General features: G+C 38.8%; 1 protein-coding gene and 1 pseudogene across 2 annotated transcripts; both read left to right on the top strand.

The window, feature by feature from the left end:
- The first annotated feature begins 347 nt into the window (after positions 1 to 347).
- Positions 348 to 14,676, top strand: POLH (Y-family DNA polymerase H). Of its 2 annotated transcripts, none has more exons than XM_089169352.1 (14): positions 348 to 494; positions 2,229 to 2,349; positions 2,451 to 2,562; positions 2,666 to 2,833; positions 3,048 to 3,212; positions 3,357 to 3,460; positions 3,594 to 3,713; positions 3,939 to 4,062; positions 7,425 to 7,538; positions 7,618 to 7,833; positions 9,012 to 9,120; positions 9,257 to 9,387; positions 13,753 to 13,831; positions 13,957 to 14,676. In XM_089169352.1, exons 1-14 carry the CDS (start codon positions 419 to 421, stop codon positions 14,208 to 14,210), a joined length of 1,893 nt encoding a protein of 630 aa, XP_089025478.1. In that variant the 5' UTR covers positions 348 to 418; the 3' UTR covers positions 14,211 to 14,676. The 2 variants fall into 2 exon arrangements, with proteins under 2 accessions (XP_089025478.1, XP_089025477.1); XM_089169351.1 differs by having other exon boundaries at positions 13,723 to 13,831.
- Positions 14,677 to 16,340: 1,664 nt separating this feature from the next.
- On the top strand, positions 16,341 to 18,665 carry LOC149006131 (protein SLOW WALKER 1 pseudogene; annotated as a pseudogene).
- Positions 18,666 to 21,695: the final 3,030 nt, after the last annotated feature.

Below are 21,695 nucleotides of genomic sequence, written 5' to 3'. Positions count from 1 at the left end.
TTAAAGTATTATGACCTTCTATAAAATTAACAAAGAGCCATTGAAAATAAATCTTGGCTAATATCTCATTTACTTGAGCTATACTACAATATTACAATCTTACATTTTTTATGAGTGATTTAATTAAATTAACAGTGTTGGATGGGCCTGGGTGGGTTGGACCGAGGGCTTAACCTGAACCCTACTAGAAAAACTGGCCCCTTAGGTTGAAAAGTCGGGCTGGACTCTGGTGGGCTTGGGCCGGTTTGGGCCGGTTTGGGCTTACCAGAGTTTATTGGAAAGGGGCAAAATCGGTATTAAAGTGCATTTGCGGTCATTCCCGCGCACTGTAAGTCTGTAACGACACTTGCCAGTGTTCTCGGAGGGAAAAGAAGAACAGATAGAAGCAGCGAAGAGAGAAAGAAGAAGAAACTCAAGGATGCCAATTGCTCGACCAGAGCTCTCTGATGCTCGAGTTATCGCTCATATCGACATGGATTGCTTCTATGTTCAAGGTTATCTTCTTCCTCCTCTGCTATCTTTTAATCGACATGGATTTGTCGAATAGGTTATAGCTGTTGTGCTTGATTCGGGATGAAACTGACATGTTTTTACTATTTCCTCTATTTGATATCATAATTTGATGCTTGAGTTTTCTTTTTACCATCACTTCACTGAGCGGGGTCTTTCGAAATTTGATCCGTGTATAAAATAAAATTTGTGGTCTGATCACTTTAGAGCGCATTTTGTCTGATATAGCCATGAATGATGAAAACCAAAGATTATAAAGGAAACATCTTAACCCTCAGAAATTTCTTTTAATTGCACGTCTTATTATTTTTGTTGGCTTTTACGTGTAGAAAAATATATTCATAGATTTTAAACCTACCTGGGTACATCAATTACCAATGACAGCAGTTGATTATGGACCCTTCTTTAGGTTATTAACAGTCATCTTAACTATCCATCACCCGCGTCCAGCCCACCTTCTTCTTTTTTCTTGACCTACTTGAGGCTCCACGAATGCCCTTAATCACAATGGGAGGAAGAAAATTTAAGATTGACAGAAGATGTGCTAGATTTCAGACTGTACTACTGCGTAGGCGAGTCCTAAAGATCTAAACGTAACACCAGTCCTTAAAATGCATCGTGCTTGTAAAAAATGTGGTCATTTAGCATGACTTGTAAATGGGTTTCTTATTTTCAGATCATTGGTATATGATGATACTAATTTTTATTTATAGAACATTGATTATAGGAATATAACTCTTGGTCCCTTCTATATCGAATTGCCAAATGTCTAAAATATCTTTATATAGAAATCTTAAGCATCAATCCTTCCAAAAGCCAATATTTTACCTTATCATACTTTTATCCTATATTTTTTCCTGCTGTTTTTCTTTTTCCTTTTCCAAAAGCCAATTGAACTTTAGATTCAGTCTTTTTAAGCTTCAATTTAAGTGATTACTTCAATTTAAGTGATGCTTGAATGTCTGACCTGACCAACCATATTAGAAATAAGCATGCGGCATGCCTAATTTTCGATTGTGTCTTTAATTTTGTAGTGCGTTTTAACTGATGAAACTGCCAGGTGAACACCAGTCAGTTAGAAGAATATAATCATTATCTTTTAGAACTTAAGGATTGTTAACCATATCTGATGTTCCTCTCTTCATGCTCTCTGAATTGTGTCTTTAGAAAATAAAATATGAAAGATTTCCAGTACCCCAATTGCTTCTAACTGTGGGCATGGTTTTTCAGTTTTGCATATATCAGTTCAAGCCAGAGAAAGTAATTTGAACCTTCTTAAGTCTAAAAAATTTGATGGCCATAGAGAAGTCAACAGAACAAGAAAGCTAGTCTGATTCTTAATTTGAATCCAGTTTTATGGTTCACGCTAAATGGTGGCTTTCAAAGACGAAGAAACAATCCCTAGTACTATGATCTGTTTCATGCATTAGTTTTCTTCTTCATAACATTTTTACCTTCCTTTTTTTTCAATTCGTGGTGAAGAATCAGAATGTGTGGAGATGTTGTTAGTTGAGGAAAGTTTTTGGTAGCGTCTCACAAATTATCTCCATATAACTTAAAGAAAGCTGTCATTTTTTCTAGCTGCATCTCATGTGGTATTTTTATAAGCTCCCAAGAAGTAGGGTTAAATTTTTATAAGCTCCCAAGAAGTAGGGTTAAGACTGTAGGTTTCTGCCCCTTTGTTATTTATTTATCTGTTTATTTATTCTTTATGGTAGTTGAACAAAGGAAACAACCAGAGCTAAAGGGCTTGCCAACTGCTGTGGTACAATATAACTCCTGGAAAGGTGGGGGTCTCATTGCTGTCAGCTATGAAGCTCGCAAATATGGAGTAAAGCGGTCGGTTGGGTTTTGTGAAAATTTTTTGACTCCCATATCTTATTTAATAGCTGGAATCTGTAAGGACTGGTATAGGATCTTTATGTGTACATTTTTTCCAGTTCCATGCGAGGAGATGAGGCCAAGGGAGTTTGCCCCCAGATTCATCTGGTTCAGGTCCCAGTTGCACGTGGAAAAGCTGACTTGAACTTGTACCGCAGTGCAGGTTCTGAGGTTTGTGGAGTGTAAATGACATGCTCTTGTAACATAACTCTTGTCTTATTTGGCTGTTCATGTTCAACTTCTTGTTTATGGTGAATAGTGATTCAAACTGCAGGTAGTATCCATTCTCTCTAGGAAGGGAAGGTGTGAACGTGCATCAATTGATGAAGTGTATCTTGATCTTAGTGAAGCAGCTGAAACAATGCTATCAGAAAATCCTCCAGAAATGTTTGAAGCAGTTGATGATGAGGTTCTTAAATCACATGTTTTGGGCCCTGGTGAGGTAAGAGGCAGTTATAAATTTTTACAGATCTCTCCCCCTTATTCTTCACTAATGTGTTTAAGTACTCTGTAATCTATGATAATATCCTAGGGATATCCACAACTAAGCTTTGAATTCACTTAATGAGTATTTAAACTTGAACGCCTGATGTTGTGCTACATGTCTTATGATACTTTCATCACACAAAGCATTATGCAGTTAGTTTGGTCTTCAGGATGATAGGAGAGAAGTTGAAGATGTAAGAGAGTGGTTCTGTAGGAGCAATGCTGAGCGTCGGGATAAGTTGTTAGCTTGTGGAGCCATTATTGTGGCAGATCTTCGTATGCAAGTTTTGAAGGAAACCCAGTTTACATGTTCTGCTGGCATTGCTCACAACAAGGTACCAATGATGATCAATTGCTGTTCATTTCTTCCCAGAGTGATAATACTGTGGATTAGGAGAGGGGGGGGGAAGATGTTATAGAAGTTGGCATTAGCTTGACCTGCATGGAACTCATCAGCTTATGGATATTGTCATTTACAGATGCTGGCAAAACTAGCAAGTGGCATGAATAAACCATCCCAACAAACTGTTGTTCCCTTTTCATCTGTGGAAGGATTGTTGGCTTCTTTGCCAATAAAGAAAATGTAGGATTTTGTGAAGTACCACTCTCTCTCTCTACTTTGCTTGGTGAATCACACCAGTGCCCTTTTTCTTCTTTCAGTGAATGAAACGGGTCTTGGTTTGCTTCTTATACTTCAAAGTGAAATGAATTTGTAGGAAACAACTTGGAGGAAAGCTTGGAAACTCTTTGCTAAGCGACCTTGGTGTGAACACTGTCGGTGATCTAATGCAATTTCCAGAGGAAAAGCTACAAGAGCGATATGGCATAAATACAGGGTCTTGGATTTATACTCTTCATTTTGTTATGACTTTATTTAAGTGGTTTGTTGTAGATTATAACCATTGCTGCTCATAAGGCATTTATGAGAATTTGATATTTAGGCATTTATGAGGATTTGATATTTAGGTTCAGCAGACTAAGATGTTTATTTTTGATATTCAGTAAAGCTAGTGGCCAAATCTGTTTCACATCTTTGTGATATTTTTGAATTTTCTCTGCAGGTCTTGGTTATGGAATATTGCCAGAGGAATCAGTGGTGATGAAGTTGAGGGTCGTATTCTTCCCAAGAGTCACGGTTGTGGGAAGAATTTTCCTGGTCCACAGGCTTTGAGAAAAATTGCTTCAGTAAGTATTTTCCTTAATAGATGGGCAATTCAAATGACCTAATTAAGTCCATCTTTTCCTGTCCTTCAATATGTACACATTGGGTAGATAACTCTTATAGCTATACAGTAATCAACATTTTATAAAATGTTCATAACATGTAAACCAGTCCAGGGGGAAGGTTTTGAGGAAAATTACTTCTATAAGCATGCTCTTCCTGAATAGTGGAAATTAATTTATAATCCATCTGACTCTGTCTTTCAGTACGTACATAGAAGGTGGAATAGTGGATGACTACTATAGATTTCCATGTATCAAGATTTGAGGCTGTGTATAATTAATTCCACAACCATGCTTTTTCCTAATAGATGGGCAACCCTTTTGTCATTTTAATTTTATAGTCTCTAAGTCTCTTTTTCTGCATGAACATAATAGTTAGCTCTTCTAGTTATTCATTAATCAAAATCTTGTAATATATATATATATATATATATATATATATATATATATATATATATATATATATATATTTTGGGGTTGGGGGGGTGATTTTAAGGAGTCTAGGCTGGGCTATACACATGTTAGACGTTTGATCTCAAGGTCACCTTTAAGCAAGATTTAATGTATTGATATCGAGTATCATATTAGTCGGGTGATTTAAGAGCTGTATCCTCTAGTATCGTATCATGGTTGAATTTGAAGAATTAGGGGCAAACCTAAGATAACCTTAGGATAAGTGGTGAGAAAGGATATACATAGCTTAGGTCTTCTATCTAGTATGGCTTCAAATAGAGCTGATTGGAAGGCACGAGTCGCGTAGCCAACCATATTTAGTTGGGACATGGCTTGTTGTTGTTGATGTTCTTGTATACTCTAGTATCATATTAGAGATATATATATCGAATCAAGCGGTCAAAGGCCATCAAAATGACTAAAATATACATGGAAATACATTGTTGCAACGATAAAATTTTTATTAGAAGTATCATGCACATGCACTAAGATGAATATCATATAATCAAACAAGTGCATTAAATTGAAATTGCTGTTAAGATTTCTTGTGATAGTATATAGGTTATGAAGAGTATTACATGATGCGAATGATGATGTTCTAGATCTCCTTGTCAGGTTCTTAGCTCAAAAATGTGAATTCACAAGATTAGATGTAGGATTTTACTCTTTCCTTTATCTCCCATTAGAATGTGATTATTGCATATCAAGCAATACATTTGAAATACTTGCCATCTTGAAAAAAAAAAAAAAAATGAATAAAGAGACGTTTTGGTGTGTTGTACCACTAGTGATTGATACCAATAAATATCAGCCTGTATTGTATTGGCAGATACTTTGAAACATGCCTTTAAGGTTGATGCAGATTCAAGGATTTGTATCTCGAGGAGGATGCCCAAATAGTGCTAATGGAACTGCTGCCCAGCAGTAGGATGAGCGTTGGAATGTTCCTTGTTTTCCTGGTGGTATTAGGAAAATGTTCGACAGTGCCACAGTTGAAATAAGTCAAGTATCAAAGAGTCCCAGTGCAACTAGGAATGTAGAATTGCAAAATGGGACTTCAAAAATCCCACTGAACATGGATAACAGGATTGTACTTGAACAAGGATTGGTGCGAACATATTGTAACTGAGAACGTGTTCTGTTAGCAACTGATAGTCCGAACTAGTATAGGTAAGTAGCAACTAGAATAAACTCAATTCTAGTGATCATGTTCCTACTAAATGTGCCAAAACAGTCCAAATTTCCTTTCAACTCTATGTAAATTCACTACCTCAAACTAAGAGAATTGAAGCAATGAAATGACCTAATAGAAATACAAGGAAAGATTATTTGGCTGCCACAGACCAGAAATCAATAATGGCTTGGGTTGACAGTTGCAGCAGATGTGGATTGAGCTTCTGTGGCTGGTCTTATTTCTCTTGAGTTCTTTTGACTCAGATCTGGAACGAAAGAAATAAACAAGTAAAAAGAAGAAAAAGATCTGCAGAAGAGAGAGAAGACACTACAGTTGGACCATATAGAAAAACATGAAAGGTGATGTGAGGAAGAGGAGATGCTGAAAAATAATAATATTAGTAGTGGAAGAGATGGAGAGAAAGGGAAGAAATTTTTGTTACGGGAAAAGAGGAGGGATATGAAGGGGTGAGAGAGCAGGATAGATGTGAATATGTGAGCACACCTTGCAAGAGAAACAAAATAATCTAATAGAAATGGGGTGTTTAAACCTTAAAATCCTTAGCTTGAGCTACTTGCAACACTGGCTTTAATTTAAACTCAGAAGTACAAAAATTCTTTATCAATAATTTAAAGCAAGAAGCACTAACCCCCAATTTAATGTGGCCTTTTAAATTGTCATAGAACTGAATCTTTGTTAGCTGACCTTTAAGCCAGACTTTGTGGATTCATTAGCCTAAGTTAAATTTTAAGTTAGAGAGTATTGGTTTTGGTTTTGAAGTTGATTTGCTACAGTATCGCATGGCACTTGTGGAAGGAAAGAAATAGACAGATCTTTGATGATAAATATGTATCCAAGAGTCTTTGCTGTTGTTTGTTCATATGTCATGTATGGTAAAGGAGTTTAGATCTTGAGGGACTTTCCAACTGGTGATCAGCATTTATGTCCTTCCAGCTGAATGATAGGATGTACTTTGCATCATTACTGTATGGTTCTTCCTTTTTTAATAATAAGGGAACAGTCCAACATTTTCTTGTTATTTGCAATTACTCTATGGTGGTCTTGCTATGTAGTTTACTACTCCTGGGTTCCTCAATTGATTGACGCACTATTGCTTTTATTCCAAAGGAAGGAGAATTTGGAAACTTACCGCCATTGCTCCTTTGGTCCATTGGAATGAACAGAGTCAACAATCCATTTATGGCAATAATGAGGTTTTGCTTAGGGTGATTCAAAAATTTGAAGATATTTTTTCCTTTTTGGGCCCTAATTTTGGAGAATTTAACACCTTGTCTCTCTATTGGTTGGTAGAAGTAGAAAATATTTTTCTCTGTACCCTTGCCGGATGGTCTTTTGTATAGAGTGCTTGGCCATACAGAATCTTTTGCTTTCCTATTCTTTTGTACAGCACCAGGACAAACAGAAAAAGTTGTTAATTCTCAATGTGCAGACCACAGGAAAAAATGAACAACCAAAAGGATGGCTGATAAAAATCCACATTTTGGAATAAGCATCCTATCCTTTTTGTAACTTTTATTTCTTAATCTGGAAATTTTTTGTAAGATTAGTGAGCAGTTTGTTCTTTCTATCTTTCGTTTAGTTCATTTGAGAATTAATGTAGTTTTGCAAATGTGAGAAATTGGTAAGTTAGTCATGGTTTTCATTCAACCACCTAGTTTCTGTACTCTTTGCTCAGGTTCAACGCTGGCTAAATGATCTTTGTGAAGAACTAAGTGAACGGCTTCAATCTGACTTGGATCAAAACAAGCGGGTTGCACACACTCTTACCTTGCATGCGCGGGCATACAAGGTATCCATTTTTTACACCTCTCTTTCTTGAATTTCTGGCTTGCATTCTATGTTCATGCTAACTATATAGTAACCTGCAGTCCGATGACTCAGATTCACATAGGAAATTCCCTTCCAAGTCATGCCCTTTGAGGTATGGCACTGCTAAAATCCAAGAAGATGCCCTTAAGCTATTCAACTCTGCACTACGTGATTTTTTGGGTTCACAGAGAGCTGAAACCCAAGGAAATCCAAATAATGGATGGGGTGTAACTGCTCTTTCTGTGTCTGCAAGCAAAATATTAGCTGCACCACCTGTAAGTTCCTTTGTACTTGTATAAATTTTCTTCTGTGTCTCCCTTGATCTGCTGATTCTCATTTGTTCCATCTATTGCCTTACTAAAATATCTCGTCATGCCTGTTTGAAAAGAAACTTTGCCCAGGTAGAGCTGAAAATCATAGTTCTGGTTGAATGTTAAAAAGTTGTTAACTTATTCAGAAAGCTACATGCTTACAAAACTTTGATTGATCTTTCTTCCCTGTTCCTTCTTTATCGTCTGTCTGTATAAAGTACTTTTGGTTTCTTTTCCTGTATTTAAGCACCTACTTGAGGCTGTTATTTTGTTTGTTCCTAATTTTTGTTCGTGCTAATATATAAGATCAGTTTTCTTCTGCTCTCTTTCTGTCTCTATCATTTTAAGAACAAAGATAAAAACAGTGGGCATTGGTGAGCATTGTCTGGCAGTAGTTCTTTTTTCGAATGATATGGGCTTTTGGTGTCTCTGTGGTCTAATTCCACGCTCCTGGCAGTATATTTTCCAAATGATATGAGCTTTCAGTGTCTCTTCAAGTGTGTTGTTTAGATTAGCTTATACTATGGTGATGTATGTTTGGGAACATGAAATCTACCTATATTCCTGAACTCTTTTTTTGCATCCCCCCCCCCCCCCGCCACTTGTTTATGAAGAAAACAGTTAATCAACAAAATTGAAGGGTGTCGGGAGGGGCTGCTGAGAGATTTGGCTTCCCTTATGCCAAAACCCTTTTAAAGTATCAGATTCTTCTAAAACCTTCACTTAATGATGTAGATTGGTTATTTCTAATGCAAGTGAGATTTTTTAAAAATTATTTTCCCCTTCTATTTAATTCTTGTTTCTTTTTCAAACCAAAATTTTTGGCCATAGCAGAATTTCATATAAATTTATTGGCTCATCTCTTCAAAGACCACATCTTCATCAAAATTTATCAAATCTGGTGGGACTTAAAGGCGTGTTGGTAGTTTCTTTTCATCCATTGAAAATGAATTTAACTTTTGGCTTGTACGGAGTAATCACATTTCACTAGAATTTTCCAAATTCAGTTGAACCATGAAAAAATTTCATCCATAGAAGGGGAGAAATTAATATGTATACTATTTACTATCATGGAGGACTTTATTCTTAAGATCTAAATTTTGAGGGTATCTTACAGTATTCCTGGCAAATGATTGTGGTAGGGAACATCATCAATATTGAGGTTCTTTAACAGTTGTGAACCATCGTCATCTTCGTCAAAGCAGAATTGCAGTGAGGTCATCTCAGATTCTGAACCATTTCCCGCTTCAGGTATTCTGTAGTTATACTTTTCTAGAATTTTTATTAGTTCCTTGATTTTTTTCTTTTCTCCTTGCCAATCGACCATTTCCCTCCTCACCCCTTCAATTTCTGATCCTTCCTAAGATCGAGGTTTGGTTTTGTTCAGGAAGCTTAAGTTGTTCAGGACTGAATCAAGCAGAGTCACCGAAAAGATCTTCACCAGAAGAAACCCAGATTGACTGTGGAAGATCTACTTTGAATCAAGATGATCAGAAAAGGGAAAGTTCTAACTATAAGGTTGACTGAAAACAACATACTTTGTGATATGCTGTCTGCTGTGATGTTAATTCATCATGCTCCCTTTATTATACACCAGGCTTCATTCGTTATGTCAAAGTGTTATTTTGGCTTTTATTCTGTATTTCTTGGGCTATTATTATATAAGTTTTTAAAGATATTTCTTCATTATATACTGCTATTTTGGACGAGAATGCAACATAAGGTTACCACTATTCTATTATATATCACTTGTCAGTCAGCAATAGGTATTCAAGCAAAACTGGTGTCTTCTGTTCATAAATGTAAATAGATAGAGAGGGGGTTGACTAGGTTGAACTAGTGGAAATTGCCTCTTTTTAGAATAATTAAACCAAATTAAATTCAATAAAGAGAGAGAAGCATAAAATCAGAGGCAACACACAAGACATAGTGGTTCAGCTCAATTGAGTTTATGTCTACTCCTTCCTTAGCCTTAGAGAGAAACTTACTGGTGATTCCCTTTCTGTACAATAAGTGGGGAGACAACAGACCTGTTTGATGACTCACGGAGAAGCTGTTTCTGGGTTTTTTCACTTCAAAATCCAAAAAATTGGTCCGAAAGTGTTTGTTAAACATGTTTCGCTTCTGATGTTTCTAGAAACAAAAAATTTATGCCTATTTGTGGGCTAAGAAGCAACCTTGACAAAACAATAAATTGTAGTTTCATCTATTTCTGGAAGCAAAAGTCAGTTGCAGGCTGCCTTTAGGAGAAACACATTTAAACAAGGGCATAAGTGGAATTTCCGCCTAAACATTAGAATTGCAATGCAAAGCGAGAGAGAGAAGCCCTAAATGTAGAGAAGAACACCAGGGAAACGACTCTTCTTGCAAACCCCCCCCCCCTTTTCTTCCTGGTACACAAATGGGATCAAAAGACCTAAAACAGAAAAACACAATTAAACAGAGGCAAAGCCTGGGTAATCTGCCTGAAGCTCCTCTTAACTCCTCTTCTTGCAGATCCCAACCTCACCACTTGAAAGCTCAAAATGGAGCTTGCTTGGAGTGAGCCCAATTCAACCTTCTTCTTCCATCTGCAGCTCTCTTTCTCTCTCTCTCTCTCTCTCTCACACACACACACTCAGGTTGTTCTGTCCAATCTTTTCCTTTGCCCAATCTACTGCACCTGCAGGTGGGTTTGGACATGATTATTTTTGCCTTCTCTTTTGCCTAATATGCTGCTTTCTACTTGCGCTTGCCCCCTGAAGAGTTTAAAGTCTATGCTCCATAGAAGCAACTCCCCCCCCCCCCCCCCCCAATCTAATGTTCTTGGCTGAGTACTTCACTACTCCTCTTCAGACACTTGATTGAGTTCATCTAAGAAAATGATCTGTTTTTTGGGATATGGCCAAGAAGCTGATTTTTTTTGGATCCAAGATTGTTCACCATCAGGTATGGGTGTTTGGAAGATAGATAGGCTTGGGAGTCACTAGAACTTCTAGCAATTGACTAGAAGAGAAATCTTCACCAAAAAAAAAAACAACTAGAAGAGAAATAGAGAGAGAGGACAATCTCTATTGATCTGGATACATATTCTCTTTCTGGATTTTGTGGTTAAAGAGTCGATTATTGATGAAGGGGATTTGGAGATGCCCATCTAGTATTTTGCATTCGTGGTTGGACAGGAATGGGGCAGATTCTAGGTTTTAGTATGTTCTATTTTTGGTAAAAAGACTTCAATTTGGTTTCAAGTCTTAACAACCGTTTTGATTGATGTCATCTTTGTCCTGAGCTGATCATCTTGTATTATATGCATGGATGCAAATATGCCATCAATTGAAATTCTTCTCTGGTATGCGCATACTCTTGCCTTGTTTTGTCCAGTTCTCCAGCAATTTGCTTGATAATCTCGATGTTTGTGGTTCCTCTTTCCTTTATCAATTTTGCTATCACCTGATTTTTCGTTCTCAACGATTTGTTTGTCGTCTTAACTAGCTTCAATTCATTTTGTAAGACATCAAAATCTGAAATTGTAATGCCTAGTTGGTTCTCCAACTCCAATTCCTTTGCATAGTCTATATTTTGGTTTATGACATTATGCCCTTCGTCCTATTTCTGTTTCTTTGCATTTTTTATGAGAATCGAGAGGCCTTCATTTCCCTTTGGGCTTTAATTTTTCATAGTTCTGTAACAGCTTTATCCTAGCTAGTTCAACGCGTACTTGCTCTTCATTGATTGTTCAATACTGTAATGAGATCCTTCACCATTGTAGAGCCCTGATTATGCTTGGTTTTTACAGACTTGGCTGCTATCCTCGCATTCAACGTACCAATATCCTTTTTGCCAAATGCAGTTCTTTTGCTCATGAAACAGATACCTTCACTACAAAAAAATTCACAAGATTATTGGCTCAAGTTCATCAAAACTAAATAGCAATTAATATGGATGGCTTTTGAAAAAGAATGAATGGTTAAATAAAAATCCATACTACTATCTTGTACTTGCACAATCAGACAATGCCATATGGGTTTTCTTCTGTTGCGGATTTTCTTCATCCTTTTTGTTCTACATTCAAACCAACTGCTGTTTAACAAATCTGAGATGCATTCCATCTTCGTTTGAGTTAAGGGGATGGGGAAGCTAATCCTAGAAGGGTCAGGAATTGGAGTTAGGGTTTGGTAGATAGAGGTGTTCTAGGGCTAAAAATTATTCCGGTTTTTTGGTTGTCTAGGTTTACTAAGCTGCCGCAGGTTAAAGGAGAAGAAAAGAAGAAGAAAGGGCAGAGGGGAGGGGCTGTAACTAAGGTTCAGGGTTAAGGGAGTGTAGGGTTTAACTAGAGTTCAAGGGGGAAAGATCCTAAGGGTGACCGCAGGGTTTGGAAGGGATTGGGGAAAGTCTGCAATGGCGGAGCATTGCTGGAATTAGGTTAGGGAGGCAGATGGACTAGAAGTAGGGGAGAGGGTTAGGAAGGGGGCTAGGGTTGCTTTTCACTTACTTGGAGATGGTATGCTGCTGCTGGAATTGAAGAAGATACTCAAGAACTGCTGTGGACCTCTCAAGGAAGCGACAGACTTGTTTCCTCCAAATTCTCAATTTTGTTAATCAATTCAACTTGTGTTTACAGAGAATGGATGCTTTATTTATAGCCTACAAAAGAACAAACTAAGACTTAGACTAGGAACCCTAATTGACTTCAAACTGACTTTCTTATTCTAACTAGGACTCTGTCTTGCCTAACAATTTATGACATAAACAAGTACTCTTATCATAACTTACTCTAGAAAGACCTAATTAGGGATCTAAAAGTAGATATAGGGTCCTATTGAAAAGTAGACTCAAACTAGGGGATTCCAACACAACTAGGAACCACACCTACACAAGGACTCCACAAAAAAAACAGAAAATAATTATCCAAATAAGAAAACAAAAATAGATATAAGGTTTTGACAATTGACTAGACTTGATGGGACCCTGACATAGACACCGTGAAAATTGCAAAATGACCAAAATACCCCTGGATCAAAATAGGGGCTGTGGAGTTTGGGGAAGTAACCCTAGGCCCTGTGGAACTCCTGGAAACAGTTTAAATCACATATTGGCAGAGAAGCGCATTGACTTACACACATAATTTACCCATCCATAGGCCCATCATGGAGATGGTGGGTTCAAAAACTGAAAATGCAGCAACATTTCTTGATAATCCATAGGTTATAAAGAGTTTTTCTATATTTAAATTTCCTGATGGCAATTTTGTAGTATTGTTAATATTTTAGAATTGTGTTTCCAGAAATAAGTTTTATCAAACACAGAAAGTGTTTCTTGAAGCAAAAACAGTAGAAGCGCCACGGGTCCAACACCTCTTACAATCTTGTTAGGACAAGAGGACTTCTACACAATCTTGACTTCGGAGAAAAGGATCCAATCTCTTAAGGATGAGAGTTTTTGTGCCTTACTGTAAGTCCAATCTAGAGTCTTAGTCATGGTTCAAGTTTTGGTTGAAACTGATCGAGATCTTGGTAATACCTGCAGTTTCCTGAGAAACCAGGACGAAACATGGGGGGAACAAAACCTTGTTAAGTGACTTAAAGTCACTTGTCTTGACCAGACTAGTTGGGGGAGGGGGCATTTTCTGACTATTAATACCTGTAAGCCAGGTTCTTGTCCCTTGGAGATTTTTAGGTTCTGTAACTCCCATCCAGATGAAATGGGCATGTAAGCTCTATGAAGTAGTCTCTCATAACTAAACATCAATTGAGCTGCTTTGGTTGAAACATGAATCTTTTCTTCGCAAATTATTGTGTAAATAGAAGCATATTGAAACCTCTGATGATGTTTATAAAATAGGTTTCTCTTAGCTTTTGCTAATTCTTGTGGTAGGGAGGATGTTCAATTTTAGGATTCCTACAGGGCTCCAAACCTTCTTGCTCTTCATCAAAACACGATGGTGCTGAGGCTGGCCAAGAAGTTCTTCCTGTTCCACCCCCAGGTAATATCATAATTGCATTATTGTCTCTTTACCCTTAATTACAATTCTTCCTTCGTAGATTGGGCATCCTTTCTTCTGCTGGGATCAGCAGTTGTGATTTCATTCTGGAATTGAGTGTTGTACAGAGCAACATCCAAGTCTGCCATTAAAAAGATCTCCTGAGGAAACCATTGTCTGCCAACCAAGTTTGGATCAGAACCAACAAAGAAGGGAGATGTGGACCTACAAAGTTGATGAGATTGATTCCTCTGTGATTGATGAGTTGCCCCACGAAATTCAGGAAGAAGTTCGAGGTTGGCTTCGCGCTCGTAAGCGAGCTAATCCTGTTAAACGAGGTTCTAGCATCACTAGTTATTTCTTGCCTTCCAGAAAGATGTAGAAAGGTTAATTGTTCAGAATCTCCTTGCTTTGTCGAATTGAAAAGGGAAATTGTATATTCACCAGAACCAGTGTTGATTATGATTAATGACCTTGATGGTTGTCTACGAAGCGACCAGTGCAGGTTCTCGCAACTGCCATTTCTTTGCACAAAGGTCTGTATTATATTTATGGGTACTTTTCACACAAGGAATTGCTTCATCTCACAGCTTCAAAGAAGGAATTGACGACAGTGTTGGTAGAAGATTCGTCTGAGTTGTAATGTAAGCAGTTATGTGATGAAATAAAGTTCTGTAAGATGTTTTTTTGAATGTTTATTTGATGGGAGTACATCCACCATAACTATCACTGAACTTCTGTTGATTGCTGAAGTTGGAGAAACTAGTAAAGTTTCTTTTTAAGCTCTAGTTTGGATTTCAACAGTCTGAACTGCCAAGATTGGTCTAATTTTATGGTTAATATGGATCAACAAGGGAAATACTTCTTGGCATGGTGGTGGCTAACAATGCATTAGGTTGTTAACCTAATAATATCTCCAGATCAAGGAACCATTTTGGTTCATGTAGTGATGACTTGATTCCATATGGAAAATACATTACTTGTGTTATCCCTTTTGTCTATCAAGGGCTCAATGGTTGATTTTTTTTTTTAAAAAAAAAAGGCCCCCGGGGGGACTCTCTTTTAAAAAGGGGGGGGGGAACCCCCCGGGTTTTTTTTGGGGGCCTCCCCCCTTTCTTTTTTTTTTTCTTTCTTCTTTTTCTTTTTTCCCACCCCCCCCCCGCTGTTTTTCTTTTTTTTTTTTTTTTTTTTTTTCCAGATCAAGTTGAAGTCACAGAATGCTTCAGTCCCAATCATAGATCATGAAAGTCAAGATTTTAATTTGGTCCGATTGGAAAATGTATTTTACGAAAGAAAATGTTAGAAAACAACTTTGATACCCCTAATTGGCATAATGGTCGGTAAACTACAAAGTATCAAAAGAATGTTTACCGAAAAACAAAAGGGTAAAGTGTCAAAACAATCTGTCACCAAAAATTATTGAAGTAAAACTGTAGTAAAGATTTTGGAGAGATCAATTCTTTCATAAAGTGAAAAATAGTTTTAGAGAACAATTGACAATCTATTGGAAAGTAGAATGAATTGTTCTTTCTTTAATAAAATAAGATTTAAAACCACACCTCCTCGTCAAAGGGTTGCTCGGTTAATAATGACCGATACATTTTATTGAAGATGTCGTGAGTTCGACATTTATTGATGGTATATGTAATATTCCATCCCCCATGTAAAAAAAAATTAAGCCATAAAATCAAGCCAAACCAAACCAAAGTGAATTGGTTAGATTTTAGATCAAATGCTAGAATCAAGATCCCACTTAGCTAGTGTACCCTACAAAAACCTGATCATTTTTTTGAAATTGCTTGGGTCATGATCATCAAGCCAAGATTACGGATCGTTAGATCCGAAATTTCAGTCGAATTGAATCTCGACCTTTGAATTTCAATGATCGTCAACAATTGAGATTCAATTTCGATAGAAATTTCGATACGATGGCCCATAGTGTTTGGCTTGATGGTCCTACACATTCCGGACCCAAGCAAAATCCTCATTTTTTGGCCCTAAAACTTGAGTGTCGATCCTCTCCATGTGGAGGAACAATTTCCTCAAGGAGTCGGGCGTGTTTGGTAACGTTCTTAAAAAACTTTTTTTGCGTTATTTTGTTCCCAAAGAATAGAAGAACGAGTGAGAGACATTTGTTAAAACGGTTCGTTCTTTTGTTAGAAAAGTGTTATAAAGAATACTTTTTGCAAAACATTAAAAAGATGTTTTTACCAAACAACAAAAAAAAAGGAAATGATAAAATTGGTTCAAATTGAAAACTTAGAATGGGTTTATCAAACACCAACTTAAAGGATTTATCAAACGCTCATTTCCAAGCAAAAATGGTCTTTTAGCAAAAAAATATTAAAAAATAATTTTGCAGAATAACTATTCGTTCCGAAACGTTACCAAACGTCACCACCTGAGGGTTCGAACTTTGAACGGAGTAAAGAAACCAGGGTTTGGAACTTTGAAGTTTGAACATAAAACCCTTGGATTACAAAAAAACAAATACCTAAAACCCTGCTCTCAGTCTTCGCCAAACGGAATAGCTGGAGTACAGTAGACCCGAGCGAGTGCTCTAATGGCGGACGACCAGTTGGGGAAGACGTTTCCTGTGAAGTCTCGGTTAAACCCCACCTCGAAGAAGACTTCCTCATCTCCAGAATCTAAGTATTGGAGGTCCTTCAAGGCCCAACAAATCTCAGGCCTCGTCTCCGCCATTACCTCCATTGATTTCTCTCCTGACCCACCACATGACTTCACTGCTACATTCTCAGCCTCTGTATCCCTCTACAGCTCTCAATCTCTCGAACCCAAGTTCAAAATCACCTCCTTCAGTGACGTGGCTTACTCTGCCACCTTTCGTTCCGACGGTAAACTTCTGGCAGCCGGCGGCGAGTCTGGGATCGTCCAAGTCTTCGACGCGAAATCGAAATCTGATCTCAACCGCAAGCTTCGTGGTCACACTCGCCCTGTTCGTCTCGTTCGATATCCTCGACTCGATAAGCTCCACTTGTTCTCTGGTGGCGATGATTCACTTGTTAAGTACTGGGATGTCGCGTCTGAGACTGAGCTCCTCAGTCTCCAAGGCCACAAGGATTACGTGCGTAGTGGGTTCGCTTCGCCAGCGAGTTCGGACGTGTTTGCTACTGGGTCTTATGATCATACCGTGAAGGTTTGGGATGTTAGAGTCTCTTCTCTGAATTCAATTATGGAGGTTAATCATGGAAAACCTGTTGAAGATGTTGTTTTTCTTCCTTCTGGGGGTTTATTAGCAACTGCTGGTGGGAATTCTATTAAAATTTGGGATGTAATTGGTGGTGGAAAGCTTGTTCACACTGTTGAGTGTCATAATAAGACTGTTACTTCTCTTTGTGTTGGTAAGGTAGGAAGGGATGGAGGTGAGGAATCCCAGAAGTATAGGCTTTTCAGTGTGTCTTTGGATGGGTATATGAAGGTTTTTGATTACTCGGTTCTGAAGATCATCCATTCCATGAGATATCCAGCTCCACTTCTGTCAGTTGGGTTTTCACCTGACTGTTCTGTTAGAGCTGTTGGTACTTCAAATGGCACTCTTTTTGTTGGAAAGAAGAAGAAAGAACAGACTGAAACTGATGCTCCTGGAGCTGATAAGTTGTTTGGTTCTAGGTCTGTGGAGGAACCAGAAAATCGGGTTTTGAAACCTACAAATTTTCGGTATTTTCAGCGGAGCCTGTCTGAAAAGCCCTCTGAGGGTGATGACGTGGTTAACGGAATGCCTAAAGTGAAATTGGCTGTGCATGATAAGCTGTTGAGGAAGTTCAGGCATAAGGAAGCACTGGTTTCTGCTTTGAATGGAAAGAACCCACAAAATGTGGTGGCTGTTATGGAGGAGTTGGCGGCTAGAAAGAAATTGTTGAACTGTGTTTCAAATTTGGACATTGAGGAACTTGGATTGCTCTTGGGGTTTCTGCAGAGGTACGTGACAATGCCAAGGTTCTCAGTTTTCTTGATGAGCTTGACAAAGAAGGTTCTTGAGTTCCACGCAGAAGATGTTAGGGCTTCAGATATCTTGAAAGACCATGTTAGGAACATCAAGAGATCGGTTGCGGAGGAGATCAGGATACAACAATCATTGCGAGATATACAAGGTTTTGTGTCTCCCTTAATGATGATTGTTGGCAGAAAGATAAATGTTACAGATATTGACATCCTTATATGATGAATATATATGGTTGAGGTATTTTTCTGTTCCTGTGAATCACGAGGAGGTAGAGTAGTCGTGCGTTGTTGCTTCGCATTGATATCTTCAGTTTTGTCAACAATTTTTTTTCCAGCAAATGAGAGGATCCTATTGTTTGGTTTTTGTTCTCCATCTTTAATGTGACTTTAATTTAAGAAAGAAGTTCAAAAATTGGGCATGATTTGCAGTTTAAATGTTATACACATGGAGTTGATATTTGGCATTGGATCTACCTTCATTGTGAATAATATTGCAGTTTAGGTGTTATTTTCACTTCATTTATTGAGGTTGTCCTGAATTTCCATCTCTTTTCTTTCTTTTCTTCAAAAATCTCTAAACTACTGAACCTGCACTTACTGGAGGTCCCATCCACAAAGCTACTGCTAGGCACCTAACGTGATCCATGATGACTCTGGATTTCTAATTTAGGAAGATATGCATAGAACAAATGGTTGCAAAGTGGGGTTTCATGGAGTTTTGCTTAGGCTTTTGGACCTCCTAGTATGGGACTAGGGGGGAATCTTCCATGAGCTCAAAAGATGACGCCAAAAAATCGTCTTTAAAATGCAGGGTCTTAGGTATCTTTGCTCGAATGTGTGGAGGAAAATGGCCATCCATAAGAATTATGTGGGCAAAAGGGAATGCAACTATAGCACAATTCTTTGTTGCTGTTACTTATGTTGATGGCATCATCACTTTGATCTTCCTTATTGCATGAAGGATCTTCATTCAAACGCTTGATTTCCGTTGTGTCCCTTTTGTCCTTCCCAAATCCCAACCCTCCATCACCTTTCTCAGATCCTCTCTTCTCTTTCTTCCTTTTCACTGTATGCTTTGTATTATTGTATCCTCCTTCTTCTTTACTTATAAACAGTAAATGTATCCTTCTCCCCTGCCATCTGAGGAAAACCTCATCCACCCCTTGGTTTATTGCTTGGAAAAAGATGAAGAAATTCTTCTGCATTCCTTCATTGTTCATTTTCTCACTAAAGTTGTATAGGGTTGGTTATTCCGCACCATCTTGATTCTTGCTAGAGATTATGAAGATATCCTGAGATAATTTACTCCAGAAACAGCCTTTCTCGAAAGAGTTGTAAGCTGTGTGCATTTGATTCTCCAGAGACCTTGCTAAATGTGGGTGCCTTGTGCTCTAGTTATGGCCTTCCTTTAATGTTGTCTCAAGTTATGTTGGGTTGAGGGATTAATTGAGATGGTTGCATATTTGTTAGGGCATAGAGTAGCATCCGGTTGCCTAGCTGGGTGTCATGGAACCTGGGCAAAGCATAGCATTGGAGAGGGGTCGAAAGCAAGCCAACAGCTAAGGCACTTGCTTAGGCAACCTAAGCAACCAAGGTGCCATCTAGGTGATTAAGCCACTACCCTAGGTGATCGAGGCGCCTGGATGTCTAGGCATTGCCATGCAACTCCTTGACAATGATGCCTTGTTAGTAGGTCCCCATTCGTTTCCCCTTGACAGTTTCTTTTTCCATATAGCAAGGCCATATTTCCTTCTTTTTTTTTTTTTTTTTTTGGGGGGGGGGGGGGGGGTTTCCATCCCTGCTTTGTCAATTTGTTAAACAAGCTTTTAACTGTTCTTTGCCATTGAAAAGGAGAGCCCAAGCTGCAGAGTTCAGAAGACAACATGTTATCTAAAGTTTGGGTATTTTTTTATCTACCTCTTTCTCTCTCCTGGGTATTTTCTTTCTTTGATGGTCATAAGTTATAAGAGTCACCAAGGTAATGGTGGTAGGTCTTGCTGGCAATTTGAAAGTTTGGGAGAAAAGATAGATTCACGAAGTGGGATTTATTGTTTAGGACAAAATATGGGTCCTCAATACACTACAACAAAACACATTTTTGGCAATGCTCTTTTCCTGGCAAAAGAACAACTGTGTCGCTTATAAGTTTGTTTGTTGATGGTTTAACTAGAACCATTGTGTTGGACTCTATTAGGAGTCTAATAAGAGTTTGTATAGGAGTTAAATTATAGTTTGCATTCATGTAAACTTCTATTCCTTGTAATAGTCTACTTTCCACTTTATTATAAATAAAGGGCTTGAGATCATGGATCAATAAGCCATTCTACTACAATCGTTCTTTCTACATGGCATCGAGCCTAAGTTCGATTGAAGAATTTTTCCTCGCAAAACCCATGCAGATTTTCTTTCTCCGCTACCGTAAACCCATCGAGTTGCAGAATTTTCGCAACCATCGAGGATTTTTCTGCAACTGTAATACCATGAGAGCTCTTTCTTCGCAACAATTGCGAACTTTTTCTACAACCATCGCAGGACGCAAACGAGACAAAACTCCCCAACATCGCAAAATTCAAACAGAAACGACCATGATCTGAGGAAAGCCAGCAAGAACAAGAAAAAGGAGGGAAAGAAGAAGAGAAAAGGAAAACACAGCGATCACGAGAAGCAAAAGAACACCACGCCGCAACAGACGACAGAACGAACAAGCAAACAAAACGAACACCCCGACACGCACACAGGGCGATAGGAAGACCAGGAAGAAAAGGAAAGAAGAAGAGAAGAAAGAGAAGAAACACCATCGGCACCCAGGAGCGCACCGCCCCAGCGGGACCAAGAAGAAGAAGAGAAAATGAACGACAACCAGGAAACAATAAATCGGTCAAACAAGGCTCTCAACTAGACCAAGGCTCGAAAGACAAACGACCATGCATATTGGCCAAACCAATGATGCATAACATGCTACTAAAAAAAAAGGAGAAAAAGGAGGTGGAGATCGGAGCCGAAAGGGGAACAGAAAGTCAACAGACAACAGAGATACACCGCCCCGGATCCGAAACACCATCCCGGAAGCACAAAACGACGGCGACGCACCCGACAGCGGAAGAGGACTAGTTGGATACAACGGGCACACACAAACCCACACGCAGGTGACAGATAAATGGATATCAAAGATTATTAGATCCGAACCAGCATCAAAATTGCCGGGACCATACAACGAGCCCAAATTGGAAGGCTAGACCGAAACATATGGACAGGGGGAATGATGCACAGTAGAGCCACGAAAGAAGCTCAGAGACACCCAAAAGGAACTAACGGGCCCACAATCGAGCGCGATCGGCAAGAGGGATCAAGGGAACACCCCACTAATCCAGATGATGTGGCGACAAAAGAAGTACAGATAAGATTCGAGATATGACTTCAGGGAACGGAGACGACGACGAGTGAAGTCAAGTCGTCCCCTACACAGAACAGAGCTCCGGGAGGAAAGTCGCGAAGTCATGCCATACTCCTATTATGGAGAAACAGCACGCTGCACAAACCGATCCGCTAAGGAGATTGTCAAGGTGAGCACGCACAAACCATACATACCAAGGAAAATGGGAAACGCAGGGAAGCGATGAGCAAAACGAGCACAAAGACAGGAAAACCAAAGACTAACCGAGAAGCACCACACCCTCGCAGACGGGCGCAGGAGGAGGAGCGACGAAGGGCCGCAAGCCCGACAGCACTACCCCACCAACCCTACAAGCACCAGGATCCGGGAAGGAGATTGGCGTGGAAATGGAAGCCGAGCCGATGGAGGATCTAGCGACACATCCAAACGGCCATCGGAATAGACCTCAAGGGCACCGAGGCTCGGTCAACCCCTCAAATGTCATCAGATTTGTTTCCGATACTTATCTTA

Source organism: Hakea prostrata, chromosome 9 (genome assembly GCF_041222555.1).
Source record: "Hakea prostrata isolate BN-2017 chromosome 9, UWA_Hpros_2, whole genome shotgun sequence".
Lineage (NCBI taxonomy): Eukaryota > Viridiplantae > Streptophyta > Magnoliopsida > Proteales > Proteaceae > Hakea > Hakea prostrata.
Note: the sequence above shows the minus strand (reverse complement) of the source record. Positions and strands in the feature narration are given on the sequence as shown.